Source organism: Eschrichtius robustus, chromosome 1 (genome assembly GCF_028021215.1).
Source record: "Eschrichtius robustus isolate mEscRob2 chromosome 1, mEscRob2.pri, whole genome shotgun sequence".
Taxonomy (NCBI): Eukaryota; Metazoa; Chordata; class Mammalia; order Artiodactyla; family Eschrichtiidae; genus Eschrichtius; species Eschrichtius robustus.
Window position 1 is genome coordinate 183,154,483 of NC_090824.1, and position 26,084 is coordinate 183,180,566.

The 26,084-nt window shown below is 38.3% G+C and overlaps 1 protein-coding gene across 17 annotated transcripts in view; it reads left to right on the forward strand.

The window, feature by feature from the left end:
- The window catches only part of PARD3 (par-3 family cell polarity regulator), a 625,594-nt gene that overhangs the window by 580,383 nt on the left and 19,127 nt on the right, over positions 1-26,084 (forward strand). For all 17 annotated transcript variants that reach the window (XM_068560845.1, XM_068560771.1, XM_068560818.1 and 14 more), the window contains one exon: positions 25,526-25,646. In XM_068560845.1, the coding sequence (XP_068416946.1) occupies positions 25,526-25,646 (121 nt within the window). The remainder of the gene's footprint in view (positions 1-25,525; positions 25,647-26,084) is intronic.

Sequence of the window (26,084 nt, forward strand, 5' to 3'; positions counted from 1 at the left end):
GCATTCAGCGATTAGAAATCTTTGTGGCTGCTCATCTGTCTGCGGTTGTCCCTTATTGATGGGGAAGATCAGGTGATGCCGGTCTGGGACTGTCTGTGTCGTCCTTTGCTCAGAATCCAGGCAATCTCAGTTCCAGGCATCCTGAAGTCAGTCCGTTGCCAGGAAAGCTGTGGGTGCTAAGGGGATTCACCGAGGGCTGTAAAATTCGCAGTATTTCTTTTCATTCAAACTCGCCGAGGAGAGAGCTTGACTTGCATTTTGCCCAACACATGTTACTATTATTTTATGTTTCCTCAGAGAGTTTTCCGCCGAAGCCTCACTTTCTGTTTCCCGTCCCCACCACTGTACACACTGTCATTTCAGTGGCAAGTCTGTTTGTCAGAAAACTCTAATTGCTTTATGTGTGAGAACATTAAACTGCGATAAATTTATGTACGCAGCTGCTCCATTACTGCAGAACAAGTTTTATCTCCTAATAAATTGATGTTTCTCTTTAGTGTCAACTGGAACCGAAATTTACACCCGAGGAAGTGAACCTTAACATTAAATAATTACCTCAATGCCACGTGTAGTAAGAAAGCGTCCACACTACCCAACTCTAAAAAGGCTGGAGCCAGGGAAATGGTTTCTTCCTCTGTTAATTGTTTCTTGAAAGCGTAATTGCACAATGGCTTTAATTGAAATAGGAATGGAAGCTATGCCCTTTTAAAGCAGATACTGTAAATAGTGTCATCATTTGGTATGAGCTACACCATCAGGGAAAAGACTAAAAGGCTTATTTATGTTGAAGGGTTAGGGGGAAGGAGAGAGATTTGCTTTGGTGGTTTGTCTGGAGTTGCATTTAAGATAATGGGGTAGATGCTTAAAATTTGCTGGACTTTGATTAATATTTAATTCATCTTTTCTACAAGACTTTGAATTCAACCAACCACTAATAAAAGACAGAGCTTGGACAAAGGACTCCTATAAATTTGACTGACTTTTAGAGGATCTGAATTAAAATGGCCAGAGGCTGGTTTTCTTCTTATTTTTGTGTTTGTTGTACCTCAAATATGGTGCTCTTTTAGAAATGATATACATTAGAGACTTTACTTGGCTGATCCCATGTGGAATAAATAAGAGATAGTATTATGTTTACTTTTATTTTTTTTGGATTCAAGTCTTTACGGTGGGTTTTTTAAAAATTGAAGTGTAGTTGATTTACAATATCATGTTGGCTTCAGGTGTACAGCAAAGTGATTCAGTTATACATACACGTATATATGCATATATGCATATATATATATATATATATATATATATATATATATATATATATATATTCTTTTTCAGATTCTTTTTCCTTATAGGTTATTGCAAAATATTGAGTATAGTTCCTTGTGCTATACAGTAGGTCTTTGTTGGTTATCTATTTTATATATAGTAGTGTGTATCTGCTAATGCCAACCTCTTTAGGGTGGATTTCTGCAGAGGGAAGAAACTGTTCAGAGAGCATTTACAAAGCCTGGGCTGTTCTTTCTATTTTTCTTTATTTAGTCCCCACAATGAGCCTGCAAGGAAATTCCCACTTCACAGAAGAGTGCAGAGAGTTTGTCATCTGACTCAATTCACAAAGCTGGTCAGAGATGGAAGAGCCATGATGGAACCCAGCTCTCTGCTTTCACACCCCAGGCTACACCTGCCTCTAAAAAGCTCCCTTTCCCTGGATCTGAGATTCTTTCCAGATCCCACGGGGGGCTGCTTCTGCCGCAGCCAGATGGTGGGTGGTGTGTGGAGGTCTCAGTGTATGAAGGGCCGGCAAACACCCTCAGTGGGCGAGACCCCTGCAGATACATATGTTTACTTTGAAGTCATATTATGAACTGAAAGTTTATTATATATACGTGTGTGTGTGTGTGAGAGAGAGAGAGAGAGAGAGAGAGAGAGAGAGATCCCCTAATTCAAGTATGGCACAGATTAGAAAGCTTTTTCTCCAATTTCTATGCATCAGGAAGACAATAGCAACAGAGTGTTAAAATGTGGCCCAACCCGGCATAACCCTGGGCTGAGAATCTGTATATGTGCATCGTCCTGAGTCTGCCGTCTCCTAGTTTGTTAATAACCTTGGCATGTCATTTTATCTCTCCGGGCCTCAATTTTCTCATTGATAAAGAGTTGGTCCCAGTGATCTCAGTGCTACCTTATGATTTGAGTGTTCTTCAGTTCTTTTTGGGGGGGGGGGGCTCAGTACTTATTAGCTGTAATTATTGTCATTTTTTAAAATTTAATTTTATTTATTTTTTACACAGCAGGTTCTTACTAGTTATCTATTTTATACATATTAGTGTATACATGTCAATCCCAATCTCCCAATTCATCCACCGCCACCGGGGCACCCCCCAGGAGTGTTCTTCAGTTCTAAAAGCAATGGTCCTATGATGATGGAGTAGAGACTGCAACATAAGAGGTATTTGAGTGCTGGCTGTTTATTCCCTACTGTGTGAGAAACAGTTACCGTTTCCTTTTCTTTGCCTTTAACCTTCCCGGCCCACGTCTGACCTAGAAGACAGGAAAGCAGACCATCCAAGGACAGCCTGGATGTTGTCCTATGCCAGTTCTATCAATTATCTGGGAAATGACTGAATATTCCTTGTTTTAAAGCCGGCTTTGTTTTTTAAATGACATTTGAATAAAATGTTAAATGCCACGATGGAGATCAACACACACCCAAACACTTAATTGGACAATCTGTGATGTCCTGGCTCTAGCACTTTGGAAGAGTTATGAAGTTGATGGTATGGTTTTTTTGAGAGTCTCTGTTAGCTACAGGGAAATTTTTTCAAAGTAACAGAAAGATCCTGTAAAAAATCACATAAAAAGGGTAAAATTGAAGGATTTAACTAGAAGACGTCCCTCTTTGTCTTCAAAAAAATCTGGTCTTAGTCCTCTGTAAAGCCATTTTAGGTTTTAAAAAAAAAAAGCAGAAGTATTATGATATTAGTTGGGATGTTCATTTCATGCTGAATTTCTAAAAAGTTCTTAGTACTATAGATAGATAGATAGATAAAGCTTGCTAGCTAGCTATATATACACATTCTGTAGAATCTTGTGTTCTCTTGTATAAGGAATACATAGACTGTATTTAAACTCATTTTACAGTACTTGCAGTCTACTTTTACTATTTAACTATAAAGATTTAGAATTATTATATCTTTGCTTATGTGATCCATTGTTACTATATCATGGCCTTATCTGGCGCCAACTCCTTGGTCAGAAACATAACCTCCAATGATAACACTGCTCCTATGGGAAAATGTGATTCACTTTATGATGTGGTCTCTAGGAACACATTGTGGGGAACAGCCGGGAATGCTGCCTTTTTTAAAACATAGGCTTTTCAACCCTTTATACCATCAGTTACACCTTGGCAAGCTGTGAACAATGTGTCTTAGATTGGAGGCTGTTCATGGATTGGATTTGAGTGGGGTCTCAGAGCACCACCCCCCCCCCCAAGTGCATACAAAGGGGACAACAAATGTATACGTCAAGCTTAAGTTTCAGTTGGAAAGTTTGCAACAAATATGTACACTCATGTTTTTGAAATGAGAATTTTATTTAAAATGTTATAAGATAAAAGATCTCTCTTCTCTGTGATGCCAAACATCTTGATCTTCCAAACATAGGCTATAGTCATAGTTACTGATAAATCCTGGCTTTTCTCTCAAAAATGCAAAAGCTCGTTGTCCTTTTGTGCTCCTTTTCATCAGTAATTAGAATCACATTATAGGTAAAAATCTTTAACATACTACTTCAATTACTTCTAAGATCCTGATATCTTAGTTACGAGATTCTCAGTTACAAGGACAAAAAATAAATCTTATTAAGTTTTGGGTTGTTGTTGTTGTTGTTGTTGTTTTTGGAAAGTGCTTAAATTAATTGAATATGTCCAATCAACTTAAAAAGAAAAATCTCTGTCATAATAATATCCATTGGGACTTAGAAGTTACACAAACTAAATAACTCATCAGAAATACTGAGAATATAGTGAACGGTAGCCTTGGTCCTGAGAGGGCACATACTGTACTCTTTCTTTTATTCTTTTCATGAGAAAAGTTAGCCAAACTCTCAATGGAACAAGGAACATACTTGATAACAGATATTAACCTAACATCAAGGAAATGAGAAGGTTAATCTTAGAGGCTTGGATTTAGGATAATCCTGACAGCAGTACATCAGAGCTGTCACGTTTAGTTCCTTCAAACAAAATTTTAATTTTCTTTAAAGTTTCTTTCAGTTAGTGAAACCTTAGCTCTCATGAAAGGAACTAGATCGACAGCCCCTGAGGACACTGTTTTGTCACCAGCACAGCAGCATACCTGCCAGCATCCCAGGTATAACGAGCCCAAGACCCAGCCTGGAGGGAGCAGAGAGGTTGGTGTTTGGACCCACAGGGATTCCTTGCAATGAGCCTTTAGCAGCAGAGCCTGGCAGGTTACTTGAGTTGCTGCTCAAACAGAGCACATTTTTATATCCCATTAGAGCCCCACTTCATAAGCACTTCCAGCCTTCTTTTTTGCTTCTCTATTGCTGTGAAAAGAAAAACAGTCCTTTCCTAACAATATTGGTTGGATTTATCATATATACTCATCCCTCTTCTCTTTCAACATGTTCTTTCTGTATCTGATCCACTGTTATGGCTTAAATTACACCTGTGTATGTGTTGGTGGCAGCTGAAGCTCTCTCTGCAGTTTCACTTCTCTCCTGAGCTGCAGGCCCAGATGTATAACCTACTCTGTGCCTCTCTCTCTAGAAGTCATTGTCTTCAGTGTTTATCAAGTGCCTGGGTTAGATGCTTTCTTAGACATCATCTCACATTATTCACATACACATAAGCCAAATATTATTTCTTTTAGAAGAGTCAGAAGAAATAACTACTCAGAATAGGGAAAGAAATTCTAGGCTTTATATTCCATACTCAATAGAGTGTCATTGTGACCCTCTAGGAACTGTGGTTAATGAAATAAAATTTATTCTTGTAGGAGTACTGACCACTGAATTTCCAAAAATTATTGTAAGCAGTTCTTAAAAATAGTTATTAAAATGAAGCTTAGAAGGACCCAGAAAGGTAAAAAAATATTAGAAAATTGAGCTAGTAATTATAATTGAACAATAAGTCTATCTCAGTTTCCTGGTAGCCAAGGCAAAAAGGACAACATCAAAACGTTACTCTGTGACAAAAGGAAATGCATGAGTTTATCTGGAGAAATGCTCTCATTAGCAATGAATTCCAGGAGTCATTTTTAACATACATACTTGTAAAAGGGAAATTGCATAACAAAATGACCATTTTCAAGTGAAGGGTTATATAAGATTCATGAATGTTCTTATTATGATCAACTGTTTGTGCAATAAATGGAAATATATGAGATCATGTGTAGAATATCTTCTCTGGTGTTACATGTTAGGAGTAATTTCTCACATATACACTTTCTAAAATAAAAATTGTATAACGAATTGGATTACATTTGTAAATATAGGGTTGCGAAGAACACAGAAATATTCACATTATGACCATTTGTCATATTGACTTTTGACCAAAGTTGAAGGTATAACATTATATTTGTAAAGACATTTTCCTGAGAATTTAAGGTAATATAACCTAGAAGTATTTAGCTTTCTGGATAAATATTCTTGGTCTTATTATGAACAGTAAAATGTTCATAGATAATTTTGTAAATCCAAAAGAAGGGAGAAACTACTAGGAAAGGGAGAATCCTTTGTCAGGAATTTCACCAACAATGTCTACCTATAACTTCAAAATCAGCTTAAGATTTATGTTTTTATCCCATGATTTTTAAGAAAAAATGTTCAAACTATTATAAGTTTTTTTTTTAATCACCATTTTTGGTAATTGATTTTATCAAATATCATACCACTGTACTTTTCATCAATTATAAGATTCACATTTTTCACAATTTAAAATCTCCAATACTAAGATACTTCTTACAACCGATGTTAATTGGCAGCATTTTCTTTCTGTCTCAGAGATATGTAAAATGTGTCATGATTTAATGGTTTCTTTTTTTTTCCTTTTTTGTTTAGTTGAAGTATAGTTGATTTACAATATTGTGTTAGTTTCTGGTGTCCAACAAAGTGATTCACTTATACATATATGTATTCTTTTCCATTATGGTTTATTACAGGACATTGAATATAGTTTCCTGTGCTATACAGTAGGGCCTTGTTGTTTATCTATTTTATATATAGTAGTTTGTATCTGCTAATTCCAAATTCTTAATTTATCCCTCCCCCACCCCCTTTCCCCTTTGGTAACCATAAGTTTGTTTTCTATGTCTCTGAGTCTGTTTCTGTTTTGTAAATAAGTTCATATGTATCATATTTTAGATCCTGCATATAAGTGATATCATATGTTATTTGTCTTTCTCTTTAATCTCTAGGTCCATCCATGTTGCTACAAATGGTGATTTAATGGTTTCTTAAGTTCAGCGAAATATAGTTATAATTATATACTTCATACATACTTCTTACATGTTAGTTCAGTTTGTAACACAAAAAATCGGACTGTATTGATTAAAAGAAAAAAAAAACCTAGATTCTGGCAATAAAAGGGTAGTGGATTACTTCTCCAAAATTGTTGACATGTTATTGGAAAGATAGAGAATCAACTCCTTAACTGAATCCATGTTGTAATAAACCCTAGTGACTTGATGGAAACGATTTTGCAAAATTTGCAGTAAGTATCATATAAATTTGTGTTTATCAAAAACACCCTCAAGTTTATTAAATGTTCGGCATTTTACCCGTCTATTCCATGGACTCCATACGACTTCATAAAGTTCTCTAGATAATGTCATGCCAAGACCATGGAGATGACATTTTGATGTCAAAACAAAATAATATAGCAGAAACCTATAGAAACAACGTTGCAGTGACAAAATGAAATGTCAGTGGAGGTCTGTTGTAGCATAATGTCAAAACAAAATGTCAGCCAAAATCCGTGGAGACACTATTATGATATCAAAATCAAACAATATCAGTGCCAGTCTATAGAGACATTACAATATGAGAAAAGGCAAAACAGAATGATATCGTTGAGATCTGTGACTTCTGAGTCTCTATGTAGCTTTATGTCGGATAATTGGCTTGTGACAAACATGGGTAATAGTTCAGTATATGTTTTCTAAATCCTTCTTTTGCAACTCAAGAAATTATCCCAAACTGGTTCTTTAGTATAAATGCCTGTGTTAGAAAATTGCTGATGTTTACATCTAAATCTGTGTCAAAGTCTGTGTCTATGTTCTGGGCTTCTGTTGCTGCCACACACATAATTAGTTCTATTTGGTCTCGGCTTAGCTTCCCTGCACACTAGTACTTGGACATCAGTTGAACGTAAAAATATGGGAAAGGCGGTGTTACAGTCTGCTTGTAAGGGATCATACTGGGTTTTAGCAGATGCTTTGCTCCATTTCTTTCTCCTCTGTCCTCAGGTATAGCTGGCACTACCCCTACCTTGGGGAGCCTTCAGGCATCAAGGCCGGTTTTGAAATGTACATCCGAATTCCCATGACCTTTGCCCCTTCCACTCATGGTTCAGTAGCACCTTGGCTGGGTAGTCACTCTATCTGTTTTCCAGCTCTTCAACATTAATTGAAAGATCAAAAATTCTTTGTTTATTGCAGAAAAACAAATCTTTTAGAAATCTGTAATCCTGCTAAATAAGGATCTTGTCCCAAAAGAAAGTTATTTAAATTAGTAAAGTGTCAGATTAAAGTCTTTGAACAATATTTTAGACACAGAGAAGTGAAAATTTCACCATATGAATCACCTTATAAAGGTCAAAAGGTTTTTATCCACATTTTAAATGATTGGTGTCTGGAATTCAATATTACCTTTTTTTTTTTTTTGAAATTTGAAAATCCCTGAAACTGAGAAAAAGTCAAACTAGAGAAAAGAACCTCTTCTATGAATACTGTGCCCAGAAAAGAAATTATATTTTTTCTCATTTTATTCAGCTACAGTATAATTTAAAATTTTTTAAATATTTAAGCAAAATGATACAATAAAGTCTTGATTAACTAGAAGCCAACCAAGCAAACCCACAATTAGCCAATGTGTTTGCAAATTGCACTTTTTAGGAGGAAGCGGTAGACGCCTACAGAAGTGCTACTATTGGGAGTTTGTAAAAAGAAATTGTCAAAAAAAAGCGAAAGGGCTTTGGGATAATACCTATAGTCAGCAGAGTAACGTTCAACTCAATTTCTTCCTTTTGTTTCCTACTCAGAGTAGTCAGTAATAAGAACTAAAGGTCAGGACTTCCCTGGTGGCACAGTGGTTAAGAATCTGCCTGCTAATGCAGGGGACACGGGTTCGAGCCCTGGTCCGGGAAGATCCCATATGCTGCGGAGCAACTAAGCCCGTGCGCCACAACTGCTGAACCTGCGCTCTAGAGCCCTAGAGCCACAACTACTGAACCCGCATGTCACAACTACTGAAGCCTGTGTGCCTAGAGCCCATGCTCCACAACAAGAGAAGCCACTGCAATGAGAAGCCTGTGCACCGCAACGAAGAGTAGCCCCTGCTCGCCTTAACTAGAGAAAGCCCGTGCACAGCAGCAAAGACCCAACACAGCCAAAAATAAATAAATAAAATAAATAAATTTATTAAAAAAAAAAAAGAACTAAAGGTCATGAGAATCTTGAAACTTTTTAAGAAGTTAAGTGATATTCATCATTCCTTCTTTCCAAGATGGAAGAGAATTTAGTGCTTTCTAGAAGGATTTTCAAACACGAGGATTGAAACAAACAAAAGGGCTTTTGATAAACTTTTAGTTCTTCAGCGTATCAGTTGGTTCTTCTAAGACTATGATTGTCCGGGATCTTATACTAGGTTTAATTTGCTTGTATTAATTCACATGTAGTAGCCACAAAACTATGCTATCTCCTGAAAAATGACATCAGCTTTGTGTGTGGTGGGGTCTCTGGAGTCTGGAACTGTATTCTCAAAGCATGCTCTGTAGCTGAGGCAGGACTGTACTGTGGGAAAAGTCAGGACACATTCTTTATCATGAGCACCAGTGGAATGATTTTAAGAGATCCAAATGGGAGCTGGTCACTATTTGGCAGGAGAATTAAGAGTGGAGGCCAGAAAATATTGAAGCAGAGAATTAAAAATTATAAATCATAACCACCACATTGACCAGTGGGAGTAAACTTGTGTAATAAACATAAAGCCAAGCTGTGAATTTCATCACATGTCAAAGAAGGAAAACTGTTTTGAGTATTAATGTCAGAACATGCTTTGGGGGAGAAAGTTTGGAGGACTTGGGTAAATCATTAAAATAGGATTTACTTATATTTGGAGCTTTGTAGATTACAAATGCAATGCTTTAAAAATTTAGTCTCCAAGTTTATATATATGTATATATAAGTATATATATATATATTTAACACATAAAAATATAAACATATAGAATAAAATCATATACTCTTAAAAAGTTATATGTGTATATACATGTGTGTATATATGTGTGTGTATATATGTATGTATGTATGTATGTGTGTGTGTGTGTGTGTATATATATATATATATATATATATATATATATATATATATATATATATATATGATCCTAAAAAGTAATATAGAAATAATCCTAAAGTATATTGAGGAGTGGTAGATATTATCCTGTTATGAAAAACAACAACTATATTATAATTTTAGAACAGTCATGTCCGTGCCTTTCATATACTAAAAAAAAAACCAATGTTAAGTATCCATATACCTTGAAATATCAAATATTCTTGAAAAGATATTTGATCTACTTGAAAATAATGGAGAATTAAGAATAATACAAACTAGAAAGTCCAAAATTTGATGGAGAATAAAGATATGTTTTCCTCTTTTCTTCTCGAAAATCACTCCAAAACAGCAAGAAGAATAAGAAACAGAAATGCTATCTCTATTTTTTATGAAAATAGGTATATCTTTTTATTACCATATATGATGACAGAATAACCCCAGGATGTCAAGACACAAGCTGATGCCCCTCAGACCTAAGATTGGCGGGTTCTCCTCTGAAGAAACTGAACGGCCCCAGTAGGAACCCTCATACACTGACATGTGGGAATCCCCAACCGTAAAAGTGGCTCCCTGCCCAGCCTTTCTGGAGTAATAGCTGCCGTTTCATAAGCCCCACCCATGCATGCACACAATGACTAATCTGCTGTTTAATGCCTCTTTTTCTTTTTTTTTTTTTGGCTGTGTGGCATGCAGGATCTTAGTTCCCTGACCAGAGATCCAACCCGTGCCCCCTGCAGTGGAGGCACAGATTCTTAACCACTGGACCGCCAGGGAAGTCCCAATGCCTCGTTCTTAAATAGAAAGGACAGGCAAGCTTATCAAACATCTGAGGAACGCCTTAATTATGGAAGACAGATGAAAACAATAACAATAAACTTACGAGAAGAACTTGGAAGAAACAAAAATTACAGGGAAGAGAAGAGAAAATATTTAAAAACTGTAAATAATACCCACCATGAAATAAGAGAAGATACTGCAACCATCAAAACATGACCAGGAAGCTATTGGAAAGGATTATTAAGAAAATATGAACGAACTCTTGGAAAATAATAAATATGATAGCAGTATGAAGAAACACAATAGAAAGCTTGGTAGGTAAGATAGAAGAAATTTCCCCAAAAATAATAAAATAAGAGACATAAGACAAACATAGCAGGAAAGAAAGAGAAAAAAAATCAAAGTTCACCTTGGGAGGTCAGGCATTTAACGTATATGCTTTCTAGAAAGAGAGATGATGATGGAGGGCGTGTTAGAGAAATAACATAAGAAATTTTCCCACAACTGGAGAATTTAAGATTCTAGATCAAAGAATCACCTAGTGCTCAGAAAAATCGATTTTAAAAAGGGAGCAGTGGGAAGTTTCAGAATACTGGAAATAAAGAGATGAGCCTTTAAAAAAGTATATAATAAAGAGTTGGGAGTCAGAATGTTAGCTGACTCAACAGCAGCATTGGGAGCAAGAAGACAATGGGGCCCTACCTTCAAATACTGCAGGGTAGTGTTTTCTAACTTGCAGCTCCATCCCTCACCAAACTGCCCATGAGTGGTGATGGTAGAATAAATATATTTTAAGCATGCAAAGATACAACATTTTTTGTTTCCAACATGTCCCCTTTAGGCAGCTATAGAATGCATGCTCTAACAAATCCCAGGCTGATGATGAAGAGAGGTGCTGGGAACTAGGGAGCCAGTGCAGATTGGGGTGTGTGGGACAAGCATGGGGGCTGGAGAACTCCAAGAAAATAACGAGTTGATAAGCTGTGGTAAGTTTGATCTTGTGGAAATTTGTATTAAAAAGCTGTAGAGAGGGAGAAAATATTTGCAAAAAACCCCCACATATCTGATAAAAAAAAATACACAAAGAATGTTTAAAAAAACGTTTAAAACAATAAGAAAACCAACAATCTGATTTTAAAAAGGAGCCAGGGCTTCCTTGGCGGCGCAGTGGTTAAGAATCTGCCTGCCAATGCAGGGGACACAGGTTCGAGCCCTGGTCCGGGAAGATCCCATGTGCTGCAGAGCAACTAAGCCCGTGTGCCACAACTACTGAGCCTGTGCTCTAGAGCCCGCGAGCCACAACTACTGAGCCTGCTTGTCACAACTACTAAAGCCCACGTGCCTAGAGCCTGTGCTCCGCAACAAGAGAATCCACTGCAATGAAAAGCCCGTGCACCGCACGGCTCCGTGAGCCTCCGCTCACCGCAACTGGAGAAAGCCTGCGCGCAGCAACGAAGACCCAATGCAGCCAAAAATAAATAAATTTTTAAAAATTAATTAATTAATTAATTTAAAAAGAGCCAAAGACCTTCACAGGCAGCTCACCAAAAAAGACACAGAGATGGCTGATAAGCATCTGATAAGGTGTTCCATACCGTATGTCATCAGGGAAAAATGCACCTTGTGAGATACCGCTGCGTACCTACTAGAATGGCTAAAATCCAAAACGCCAGCAATGCAGTGAAACCACTCTGTATGATACTGTAATGATGGATCCGTGTCTTTATATATTTGTTCAAACCCATAGTATGTGCTGATGAAGATGTGGAGCAACAGGAACGCATTCATTGTTGGTGGGATACAAAATGGTACCAGTACTTTGGAAGACTGTTTAGCAGTTTCTTACAAAACTAAACGTACTCTTACCATACGATCCGGCACTCGTGCTCCTTGGTATTTACCCCATAGAATCAAAAACTTATGTCCACACAGAAACCTGCCCACAAATGTTTGTAGCAGCTTTATTCATACTTGCCAAAACTTGGAAGCCACCAAGATGTCCTTCAGTAGGTGAATGGATAAATAAACTGTGGTATATCCAGACAATGGAATATTATTCAGGGCTCAAAAGAAAGGAGCTTTCAAGCTATGAAAAGACATAGAGGAAACCTAAAGGTGTACTACTAAGTAAAAGAAGACCGTCTGAAAAGGCTACATACTGTATTATTCCAACTTTATGACATTCTGGAAAAGGCAAAACTGTGGAGACATAGAAAGATCAGGGGTTGCCAGGGGAGGGGTGGTGGGAAGGGATGGATAGGCAGAGCATAGAGGATTTTTAGGGCAATGAAACCACTCTATATGATACTGTAATGATGGATCCATGTCTTGATATATTTGTCCAAACCCATAGAATATGCAACACCAAGAGTGAACGCTACTGTAAACTGTGGACTTAGGGTGATAATCATGTGTTAGTGTAGATCCATGAGCTGTAACAAATGCCCCACTTTGGTGGAGGATGTGGATAGCGGGGAAGGCCATGTCTGCATGGGGGCAGGGTGTACATGGGATAGCTCTGTACCTGCCTCTCAGTTTTGCTGTGAACTGAAAACTACTCTAAAAAATAAAGTCTTTTTTAAAAAGGCTATAGGGACAGGGTCTAAGAAAATGAAGCAAAAGAAAAACCATGAACGTCATAGAAGAAAGGAAATGTAACCATGATGTGCCACTTGAATTAGCAGTGAACAATATATGAATAATGTAAACTAAAAAAAAAAAAAAATCATTGAAAAGTTGTGCTAGAACTCTGTTGGGAGGAACTGGGAGTGGGAATTGGGGTTGCAGTGTGTAAGAGAGCTAATGCTTCACCAACCTTCAGAGGAAGTCAGCAGTGTTTTCTATTTTATTTTATTTTACTTTGCTTTATTTACTTTACTTTGCTTTATTTTATTTTCTTCCAGTTCTGTTGAGATATAATTGCCACACAGCACCGTATACGTGTAAGGTGTACAGCATAATGATTGGACTCACATACATCATGAGATGATGATCGCAGTAAGTTTAGTGAACGTCCATCATCTCATACAGATGCAAAAGTAAAGAAATAGAAAAAAACAGATGTTTAAAATTAATGAATCAGAAGATAGCAGTAAAAATGTATCATTCTGAAATATGTAGTTAAATACCAGAGGTATTTGGCTAGATATGGATTATTGTTAAATCCCTAGCTTTTGTTTTGTGTAATGAGTCATACTGATAATATTGATAAATTTAAATAATATTGAGTCCAGCATTAAAAATCACTAAGTGAAAGAAAGTGAGTCATGCAGAAATCATCAAGAGTATATCACAAACTGGGAATTATGATCGATCTGTTCTGACTGTCTCAGGTTGAGTTAAAAAGAAATATCATAGAAAACAGCTAAAAGCCTTAAAAAGTGGGTTTTTTTGGGGGGGGAGGAGGATTGGGTAGTCAAAGGGACAAGATGTGATGAAAAAGGAGATTATTTTAAGCTTTTTCTTCAGCATCTTAACATATAAACTATACATAGGCGAGTATTACTGTGAAAAAATGTGATTTACAAAAGAATGATGTCTGCCATTAATTCCAAACCAACATGGTCACACTTTTTGTGCTTTCTCATAATAATTCAGTTAAAACTAAATGAGAAGTTAAGTTGATTGACATTTCTGTCTCATTTATTTCCAGGTAAATAATTTGTAAAGTAGGACGAGGTCAAATTGTGAATAGAAGAAAAGCCTAGAAAATTATTAACTAATAATTATGAAATTAATTTAGAGCATAAATAGAAGTGAAAACATTAATTACCAGTCAAGAAAAATATTCTAATGATCTTTAAAATGTTTAAAAATAATAGATGCAGACTCTTTATTTGGGCCCATCCAATGTTCTGTATTTTTAGAAAATGAATAAATTTATGTTTCTGCTTTTATTCTAGGCATCAAAAATATTGCAGAGTTAGCCACTCATGAAACCTACAGGCACTATATCTCCTGTTGCATTATTTTCCACTTTAAGTCATTTCAGAAAAGCCATATAGAATGTAACCATTATTTAGAATTATGACATGAGTATTAAGCACTGCACTGTGTTGGAATTTGTATCCTAAAAAAAACCATAGCTTAGTTTTGTATAATATTTTGCAATTATGCTGTCATTAATGACAGAGAATGCAAAAACAAAGAAAATGTTAGCCTTAAATTCTATGTAATTTCATGATTAAAGAATTAAAATAATGGTTCTATAATTAGTTTCTATACTTGTATGATAAAACCTCTGTAATGTGAAAAAGAACATGATAATCGTTTTATTTTGTCATCAAAACCCATCAGGTTTGGTAATTTAATTTCCACTGTTTTTTTATTTCAAATTTCCATAATATATTCCTGATTTTCAATCTTCTTTTAGTTCTTCAGGGTTTTCACCTATAATATTAAAATCCATTTGCTCTTTATTCAGACACTCAAATGTATATTTTAGTTTAAAGCACAGACTTTAACTGTAGGTCACAACTGACTAACCTTTGTATCCCCAGTGGTTTTGTTGAATGAATAGTATAATCCATAACCTTTCCTCAACTCTCTAACCCATTAGAATAACCTTACATGTCCTTGCCGTTTAATAGACAAGTTCAAGAAAAATCACACGATTTATGAAAAGTAAGTGCACTTTGGGTATTAACCCCAAATTATAACTGCTTCTTGCATTGTGCAAAGAAAAATGACATATGTGGTTTCTTATAGGCAGTAACATTTTATTTTCAAGAGTGCATTTAAATTCATAGGTATACCTGGAAAACATTTTCTCTCCCATCATTTATTCGTTTAAAGCCACACAGAGTTGCCTGCTAGGAAGACTCATGCCTGCAGAATTCTGCTTCTGTCCATGGCTCAGCCCCCATTTCTCACAGGGGCTTGTGGAAGTTCAATCTGGATTTCTCCACCATCCCTGGGGTTTTAGATTCTACCATTCACCCGCACAGTATTCAAAGACTGTCTGTTTAGAAAGGTTTATTAGAATACGATCTCTTTGATAGTTTTATATTGATAGTTTTTGAAAGCTTGCTAAATAATATTACTTTTGTGCTGAGTTTTACCATATGCCTCCCTGGAAGTGTGGCCTGAAGACTGATCAACCCTTTCTGGTAGAAACCAACTTGTACTATTTCTGTGAAATTTACTAGTTAGGAGGGGCCGCCTCAGGCTCACAATGGAGTATCTTTTTTCGTGTATTTATTGTTGAGTCCTGAATTTATGTATGTCTGTGCATGTGTGCGTTCTTTGTAGCTGGAGGAATTCCCCTCGAAAAAGTAAAGCTAAATTTTTCTCACTCCTGCCTGAGCCCAGTGACAGGCTAATAAGGAAGAATGATGATAGTAATAAAATGGGGCGAGGGGTACATTCCTGAGATTTTGCTGCTTATAAAATGATAGCCCTCTTACCGAATGACCACAGAGGGACTTGGAGTGAGACCCGGTCCCAAGTCTTTCTGATGGAGAGAGGTGACCCTCCCTATGACTCATCACATCAGAAGCAAGTGCAGTATTAACGACTTTGGTGACCACCTTTTCAACCCAGAGAACATAGCTGTACATTTTTAATTTGTTACGATTTATAACACTGAAATTGGTGTGAAATGGACCACAAATCATGGGTGTCAGAATCTGAAAATGAATTTTATCAGCTGAGGAAAGTGAGTGCCTCTGGGATTTGCATAAGTTTCTCATAATTCTTTTCATAGTACAGATGATGAGGATAACTGAAAATAAACTGAAAATGACATGATATTTACTAAGTAGCTAATTTCACATGTACACGTAAACATATATAAATATAGCCATTTAGCCTCACTTTAGACTTTCCCTATAATTCAAGGTGATTTGTACCTACCCATAGAAATATTTGTCTAAAATCCTTATAGTAAGTATTAAGACCATTCGTTACATCTCACAAATATCTGGGATTATCTACAGAAAAATGCGAACATTAAAACAAGGTATTCACCAACTTTATTTTTTCACTGTACAAACTTGGAAGAGAGAATTTATACCAATATAAAAATGCTAAGATTGAAGAAAGATCTATCCCCAAATTTCAGATGTTGTAAATACCTTTCAGCATCACAAAAGAGCTGCCCTTGTTAGAAACTAACTTTGCATGCATAATTAATTTGAGCACCACATTCCTCCTTCACAACCAGAAGAGAAATTGAATTCAGGTGTTTGGTGAACATATGGAGGATTTACTGAGAATTTATGACCTGTGGTTTGAGTGTAAAACCCCAAGATACTTGCTGATAAAACTTAATGAAGCTTGTGCAGAGGAGCTATTTTTATTTGTAGTTTGGTAATTGATACATTTCTTGGTTTAACCCTCCCACCCTTTCCCTCATTCCTCATAAATCTTCCCGTCTGAGAGGTAGAGCCACAGCAGAAAGCCAGTCTTAGCCTGGTCCCCCTAATGCCTACCTAAGCTGAAGTTCAGAGTTGGCTTTGTCATGGCATTTTAGCCTGTTCCTTCCCTTTTAATTTAACAATTTATGCCTCTTTGCCTGCACAGGTGACAGGAGGCAAACCATGGGCCATGGGAAGAAGTGCTTCCAGTTTCCTCTAAGAGAAGCAAAAGTTTTCAGAGGAGTGATACCACTTACTCTGCCTTAAGGAAGCAAAGATGAGGCACAATGTAGCCCATTGCTAGAATTTAGGCAACAAATTCACTGCCATTTAGAGGCTTTTCTTTTTCCCCTAGGAGAAGCACACTTTGGGGGACAGGAACCCGCCACAAACACACCCTAACACTCTCTCTCTGCTGCTCTGTCTGTCCCTAGGATTTCACAAAGAATGCTCCTGATTTGAGTGCCAGGAAAGAGAGCATACGACACGTGCTCCATTTTACCATACGGGGTGTAATGGGTTTAATGAGAAACCTGGGTTTGCTCACTAATTTACAGCAATTAAGAACTCGGTTCTGACATCTGTAGATTATAACTACTTGTCTGGCGGTTACAAGATCAGGAATATTTTATGGAATTGCTAATCAGTAGAGAAAAATATCTAAGTGAGAAGAGCGTTGTTTACCTGCCGCCTCTGAATGGCGTTGGTTCCTGGTCCCTGAGCTAGCATCCCTTCTTAGTTCAGTAACGTCACCCCCACCACCACCACTTTAGTCATCCCTGTTCAAGAACTTGTTTATATCCACTTTATCATGCTGACAATCTGTCTGTTTTTGAAAGGATTACAACTCCGTACATCGACGCGTAACATCACAGTAAGACATTGCTTAATGATCTGAGACGCTTGTGGTCATTGCTGGCTGCCTGTTTGCCAAAGCTATGTGACAGGTCTGCCCTACATATGTTTTCTCCAGTGTCACTTTTTGCCTGCTCCAGTTCGGTTGTCTGTTTTAAGTGACATCCAGGAAATAGTTGAATTTTGGACTTGCCGTTGGTACTAATAAAGGCACTAAAAGCTTTTCCGTTGCTAGGATGTAAGAAGAATTAATCAAGCAAGGGAGGGAAATACGCTCTAGTTTTTCTCCAATGAAAATGTTTCCAAAAATACGAGTAGTCTTGCAGGATAGGTTGTTCCCATACTGTGCTGGATCTTTAGTCTTTGCGTCTCTGTAAATACCAAGGAAATCAATAAAAAGATAACATTTCCCTTGAATAAGTTGACTAAAACCCAGAAACCTTGCACGAAGTTTGAGTTGTTAGCTAAAGACATCGTCAAGGCTTGGAGAAGTCAGAGGTCAGCAGAACAGGATCTGAGTATAAATGAATGGAGTCTTGGAAGCTTTAACTTACTATCTCCTTTCTAAGTGTGCTGGGATGCAAACATAATGAGGTTTCAGCATCCTGACTGTGGCATCCCAGGACCCGGAGAGGATAGGTCTTTGAAGTGCCGGCAGGTGGAGGAGAAAAAGTTCCTTAAGCAGAGAGGCTGGCACTTTTCCCAACTGGTGTGCCCATGGAATACCTGGGGGGAGGTGATAGAAATATATCAACAGGAAAAAGCTTCGAGTGTGGAGCTGCTTTATTTCCATGGTCTCAGATATAATTTGGAAATCGGCTTTTGCATTTTCTTTTAATTGGGAAAAAGAAGAATGTCCTTTTGCATCCCCAGTAATTGGATGCCAAGTACAGGTATGAAATTCACTAGCATTTGGAATAGAATTTTGTACTTAGGCCAAAAAGTAAATTGCTAGGGCTGAGAAGTATAGAGCAAAAATGAAGAGGCCGAAGGTATGAGATGATACGGTTAACCAGAATCTTTACTGTGCACCTATTCTTTTGCAAATTGGGGATTTGAAGGAGATGTGTTACAAACTGAATCCTTGGCAAAGTAACTAAAACCCGTTTTAACCAGGAATGTCTCCTTGTGGGTTGTGTGTCGACCCGGATCCTAGCAGGTTACCAATTTCTGCCGGAAAGCGAAACTAGGATGTGTCCTTGAGTTTGGTTTTACCAAACGACCTGGTTGGTGGGTCTGTTCTCCCCACACTCTGGGAAAACATTGTTGCTTTGGCCTTATGAGGGCTGATTTGCAGAGATCACAGAACCAGAGTGGGGTGTTTTGGTGAAGTGATGGGGAGGTTGACAAAAGGAGTTACCCTAAGCCATTGGGTAGATTTCCATGGGGTGTTCTTGGCTGTACACTGGTGTCTAGTGGAAAGTGCACTCCATTGGTTTCACGTGTTAAGGTCTGGCAGCTACCATCTTTCAGTGACATCTTGTGCAATAGTATTTCCTTTGCGTAATTTTTCCAGGAGACCAGAACTTTGCAGTGATGAATCATGTAAATGACAGAGGTAAAACTCATTCATCAAGTAGGATTCCTCTCTTTTACTCCGCTCTTCTAACCAACAGGCTTTGCAACAGGCAATATTTATTCGGTTGCAACTGTGGACAAGCCATAGTTCTGTCAGCCCTTCCAGGCCACTTGATTTCATTTAATAAGTGTGTACAGCGCCCTCACATTGTTTAAGGTGACATGGTGGTGATAGTGGTGGTGTGTGTGTGTATGCTAAAGAGAGCAAGGTTTAGGCAGTTTAGGTGTTATCTTTTGTTGTCATCAGAGGGAGACCTGCCGTACGGTCCCATTGCAGACCCCTGTTTGCATCATATCCACTAACATCCTACCGGCCAAATCAAGTCACACAGCCAAGGCCATCATCAGTGGGTATCAGTTTTTGCTGCAGAGCAAGTTAACACAGACTTAGCTTCAAAGAACTCATGTTTATTGTATCAGTTTCCGTGGGTCTGGGGTCTGGCCATGGCTTAGCGGAATCCCCCGGCTCAAGGTCTCATCCCGGTGCCATCAAGGTGTCAGCCAGGCTGGGTTCTCACTCGGAGGCTGTGCTAGGGAAGCCCCACTTCCCTGCTCCGGGAGTTGTTGGCATTATTCTGTTCTTTGAAGCTGTAGGATTCGTGACAGCTTCCTTCTTCAAAGCCAGAAAGGGGAAAGATGGACTTGTAAGATGGACCCTGTGTTCCTATTTAACCACATACATATAGTCATACACATTTCTTGACCTTTGCCTCATTTCACTGGATAGAAGCAAGTCACACTTGACATTGTGTGGCCCTGCCCACACTCATGTGTTTGGGTTGCACAAAGGTTGGAATCCCAGAGGCAGGGATCATGGGACACCTGAAAGTCTGTCCATCATAAATATTTGCTAACAATTTACCTGCCACAGGGATGTGACGTACAAAACATATATATATATATATATATATATATATATATATATATATATATATATATATATATATTACATGATTGTAATGAAGGCCTAAACTTAAGGAAGAGAAACACACACCCATCTAAGTACCAAACACTGTAAAACAGTATTTGGGTCAGAGGACAAGGATTATTGAGGAATTGAAAGGCAAAGATGAACATGGGCTGCAGTAGTTAGGAAAGGCTTCAAGAAGGTGGCATTTGATTTCTTTGACTTCCTGGTAGAATTGGAAAGATGGAAAGAAAAAGAAAGGGCATTACAGAAAGAAAGATACGAGCAAATTTATCTCCTCTCTTCCTTGGGAGCGTCTCTTCTCTTAATACTAGAGTCTAGAATCATCTCCCCCTTCTGAGCCCATGGATCCATCCCCTCCCTCTGTCTTCCCCCTCTCTTCGCTTTCCCTTTCTCCTTCCTTCTATAGGAAGGAGAGTGTGTACCAAGATGGTACCTCCTTGGTCAGAGCAATGAGTGGTTATTCTCCCTTCCACTGAATTCTGGGTCTTAAGGCTATGCCCTCTATTCCAGTTTTCCGGATTTCCCTTGCATAATTAAACATGCAAATGTGAAAGTATTTTTAGTCCATAAAGAATTCATCAGTCACGTCACAAACACCCCTCTCTCAGCATAAGCTGGTCTGAAAAGATAGGTCAGAACTCAAGCCTGCAGGCCAGTGTGCCCAGTGTTAGACAGATCCGGAGCAGAGGCAAGGCTGCAATGACAATGCCCAGTGGTCTTTTTTTTTTAATATTTGCTTCTTGGGCCTGTTACTAGGGGTCCACTAGCCTTATCTCGGTGCAGTGAAAGTAAATAACCTAGAAAAGCAACATATAAAATAGGCAGCATCTGTAGAATATAAAGTAGAGCTTACAAGCTAGCACGCAACAGACATTTTTTTGTCTCACCTAGGACTGACAAATTAAAATAAGCCAACATTTAAAATTAGAAGGTAGGGTGAGGACTATAATTCTGACTTCTCTCAAAAAAAAAAAAAAGTTAGAAGGCAACATCAGACCCATATCCTTTCAGGGCAATAATCTACTGGAACCAAGTAAGGGCCTCCCTTTCTAGACCAAGCATATTTCTCCCAGTTGTCACAGAACATACTTCGTGCTTCCAGCGCACGAAGGGTCTCCTTCACTCTTTAGTTAATTGCCCTGCAGGCATTGGAATTTGTCCCAACTATGAAGCCTGCAGGCCTTGTTTTCAAAGTGTTGCCCATAGAGCACTTGCAGTGCTTTCAAATGCATGCAGATTCCTGGGCCCTGCACTAGCCAGGCTGACTCAGAATATCTCAAGGTGAGTCTCAATCAGCATTTTTGAAAAAGCACTCTGGATGATGAGATTCATACACAAGACGTGTCTAGTGGTGAGAGCCACGATTATGAAGTTTCTTTCCTCATTCAGTGCACCTGTGCAGCACAGATGCGGGGCAGGCTCAGATGCTTACCTACAAATAGGATTGTGGCTGCAGTTAGCATGGATTGGTGTTTTCAGCTACTTTTGCTTGTGAAGCACATCGCAGGAGTCCAATCTGAAGGTTTTAAAACTTAGTACTCTGTGTGATCTACCTCTGATAGGAGAGAGTACATTCCCACGGTAATTGCATGGGAAAGAGTTAGGTTCCGTCTAAGTCAGGGTTCGGTTGTACATGTGTGTTAAGGATCTCCATAGTGTATGATCCAATGTACGCTTTCTTGACCCTGTCAGAAAAAATCCCAGATCATTACAGAACCAAAACCCTCTTCATTTAGTTTAAAATACACACACACACACACACACACACACACACACGAGTGTGTGCACGTGTATAAACACCAATGTGTAAGAAAGGCTAAATGCTAATGTTGGACATAAACCGTGTAGATTTTTTTTACCCAAAAAGCCTCTCTGTCATTCCCATCCTCATCCCTCCTTTCTGTACACTATTGGTAAATTATGATTTACTGACTCCTCATTAAGAGATTTATTGTCTCATTCACGCATCTGATCAACTTAGGTGATATCTTTATCATATTCCTCAGCAAAAAAAAAAAAATAATGAGCAACTTTAAGTTGGCAATGAACCCAAATATAAGTTGATTGGGGTCTGCAGGCATTCGTCACGAATGCTAATGGATATTTCAAATTTCCTTTGGCCTTCTTGGCAGAAGAGGTAACCAGGAGCTTTAGAAATCCAGATGTGAGCTATTGGCCCTTAGAGCCTGGCCTGGGAGGCAGAACTAAGCAGTTGCAGTGGTTCCATCTCTAGAAGCCAGGGTTTCACCTGCAGACTGCCAGCTGTTATTCCCCAAGGATTCTTGATGGGCTTCCAGTCTTTGGAAATCCCCATCCACCAGAAAACCACTGCAGCCTTCAACCCTCGGGTGCTTTGCTAGTCTTAGGCAGGTCAGTCTGCTTCCTCTAGAGCATAAGAAGAAAGGAAGCAAGGAAAAGAGAGTGAAACAGTGGTCTCGCCAGCTGCTCAGATTTGGAAATAAGGTCAGAAGTGACTTCCAGAACTTGTCTTGTCCTATGAGAAGCATGAAGGTCACCAGAACTTAAAATTAAGGACCTGGGTCCACTTCCCTTGTTGTGAGACTGAGAATGTAAATTGGTACAGCCACTATGGAGAACAGTATGGAGGTTCCTTAAAAAACTAAAAATAGAGCTACCATATGACCCAGCAATCCCACTCCTGGACATATATCTAGAGAAAAACATGGTTCAAAAGGACACATGCACCCCAATGTTCACTGCAGCGCTGTTTACAATAGGCAAGACATGGAAGCAGCCTAAATATCCATCGACAGATGAATGGATAAAGAAGATGTGGTACACATATACAATGGTATATTACTCAGCCATTAAAAAGAATGAAATAATGCCATTTACAGTAACATGGATGGACCTGGAGATTACCATACTAAGTGAAGTAAGACAGAGAAAGACAAATATCATATGATATCGCTTATATGCGGAATCTAAAAAAATTTTTTTTAATGATGCAAAACTTATTTACAAAACAGAAACAGACTTACAGACTTAGAGAACGAATTTACAGTTACCAAGGGGGAAAGGTGGGGGGGGTGGTGGAATAGATTGGGAATTTTGGATTGACATGTACACACTGCTATATTTAAAATAGATGATCAACAAGGACCTACTGTATAGCACAGGGAACTCTGCTCAATATTCTGTAATAACCTAAATGGGAAAAGAATTTGAAAAAGAATAGATACAAGTATACGTATAACTGAATCACCGTTTTGGGAGACTGCGCATTCAGGTAATCACAAATAGTAAGAAGAGGTCCGTTTTCACCAACGGTTTGGACTTCATGGACCTAATAATTATGTGGTTAAAACTGTCTGTGCTACATGAAAATTATAGGGAAATATTTCTACTAAGACTTGTAAAATATTTCGCCAGGCAAGCCTCTTACAATCCCCCTATTAAAAGCTGTGAAGTATGCAGGGGACAAAAGAGTCACAGCTGGAAAGAGGGCAGTGAGGTGAATGAATTTTCACTTTCCTAGCCTTTGTCTTATGAATCTATCCACGTACCTACACCATCACAGTTTCACATGGAGAGTGAGGAGTTCTGTGGATTGGGCGTTCCATCTGGAAAATGTATCTGCTGGGACAAGATAAGATGCTGTATATATGATTTAAAAGCCAGTAGGAATAACACCCTGCTAGGCTCAGGAGTGTGGAGGGGAAGTTTGAAGTGGTACCCATATGTAGACGGAAGCTTCACGTTGTCAACTAGCACATTTTACAGATTAACTTTCCATGTTCTCTGGCTGATCAGTTCCAAAGATCTAAAGATCTATCAGAAGAGGAACAAAGGGAACACAAGTTTTCATTGACTGGGAAAATCATCAAATTGAATGTATCGACAGGATATTCCAGAAGCTCTCATGAAATTGATAGAAACATAAGGGTGATAGAAACCCACCGAGGAGATGAAGTGATGAAAGACAATCCCCTCTTCTTAGAAGATGTTCATGTTATGGTCCTGGATGTGATCATTTTCAATTTGAGATTTTCAAACCTTTGGAATTCTTGAAACTATGTGAAATTATACAAAGACATGTTAGTTTGAGAATTTTATAGGCTCTCCTCTGACAGACTTTCTCTTTCCAGGCCACCTCTCACAAATGACATTACCCAGGGGGCTGTGCAGCCAAAAGAACTCAGATCCACTCTGAGTCACCAGGGCAACATGTCTTCAATGAAGGGACCCATCCTCCTATTGGCTGACAGCTTCCCATTCTGCCAGCAGCTTGGAGGGGTATATGTGATAAATATAAGACTTGGTTCTTGTCCTCAAGAAGTCTGAAGTTTTGTTGGAAAACTATATACCTAATGTGCTTGAATAGCTGTCCGGATTGGATGTAATTTTGTGCTTAGGGAATGGAATCCACCAAAAGTGCTGTGAGATTTAAGATTGATTTTGGTTATATCTATTACTCTTGCAAAATACTGTTTTAAATATGTATGTAATTTAATAGGGGATGGGCTTTGGTGTCTGCTGTGTGTTTTACTAAATGAAACAACAGGGTATAGTGAGATGAGGCTGGGTTAGTGGCCAGAAAATTCTGGATTCTAGTCTCACATTCCCCACCGGCTAGAGAAAGACTGGAGACTTTAAACAAGTTACTTATCTTCTCTGAATGGCAGTTTCTACTTTTGTGTGTGTGTGTGTGTGTGTGTGTGTGTGTGTGTGTGTGTGTGTGTGTGTGTGAAATACTACCTTCTGCACCTATCTTATAAGCTTTCTGTGAAGATAAAACAGAATTCAAAGCTATAAAAAAAAGAAGGTAAAATTATTATGAACTCATTGGTTCAATCAAACTACCACCTGAGGTTGTTTTTAAAATGCTTTTCATGTATACTGTGAGTGTTGGATTTTGTGTATAGACGTCTGAAAACTCATAAATAAGAACTTCATATAATGGCATTATGAAAGTAATACTGCACGTTTGTGAGTCTGTATCGTATGGTGTTGTGTCACTTGATTGTTACAACTATGATATTTAGAGCAAAAAGGATTCTTATGTGCACTTCCTATATATAAAGAAGCCGCAGCCCAGAGACATTAAGTGTCTTACTTTAAGAAGCTGCAGGAGCTAGGACTGGACCCTGGTATTTCCGACTTTTCATGCAATGTCCTTTCCAAAAAATTTTTGCTGCCAACACCTTGCCAGATTACCGAGAGGAAATGAGGCTTTTAAAGAGCTGCGTAAAAAAGGAATGTCTAAAAATACCACTTGCCCTCTTGAATGTCTGTCTAAGATCACCTCAGTAAGTCTTAATCATGAGAACAAAATGAAAACATATTTCAAATGCCTAGATATTGTCTTAAAATTTCACTTCCTCTCAAACAGCACCATTTCACAGCAAGCTGCCATTTTTTCCTAGCAACTGCCATCCAGAGATTGTATTTCTGAAGGGTGTTCACTGTTGCCTGTTTTGTCTTTTAGCAACAGATCAACTCCTAGCAACCATGATCGGATACAGCGTCTCCGGCAAGAATTTCAGCAAGCAAAGCAGGATGAAGATGTGGAAGATCGGCGACGTACCTATAGCTTTGAACAACCCTGGGTGAGTGTTTGGTGCCTTGGCACAGTTGTAGGAAGTCCTGCAACTTCCCTGCAGTAAAAGCCACTGAGCTGTGACCTCAGACCTTTATGAAACAAGACAAGATGGAGCCAAATTCCTTTGACCTTTAGTATATTGACCTTTTCCTCGTTTCCATCTGGGTTTCATCACTGCTAATTTCATTTTATATCTTGTTGCACCATCTGTCCGCTGCAGAATAGGTTTCATTTGCCTGATGACAAGACAGAGAGGAGTATTCTGACTCTCAACTATGCATTTTTTAAAGTTTAGTGAAGTATTTTTCTATATACATTTTTCTGAGAGTCAGAGCCTGAATAAATCAGTTCAACACGTCTATGGTGTATCTACTCTACGCAAAGTACAGTATTTAGAGATTCTTGATTCTCCCCTGTCTCCTGTGTGCATTTGTTGAGCCCCTGC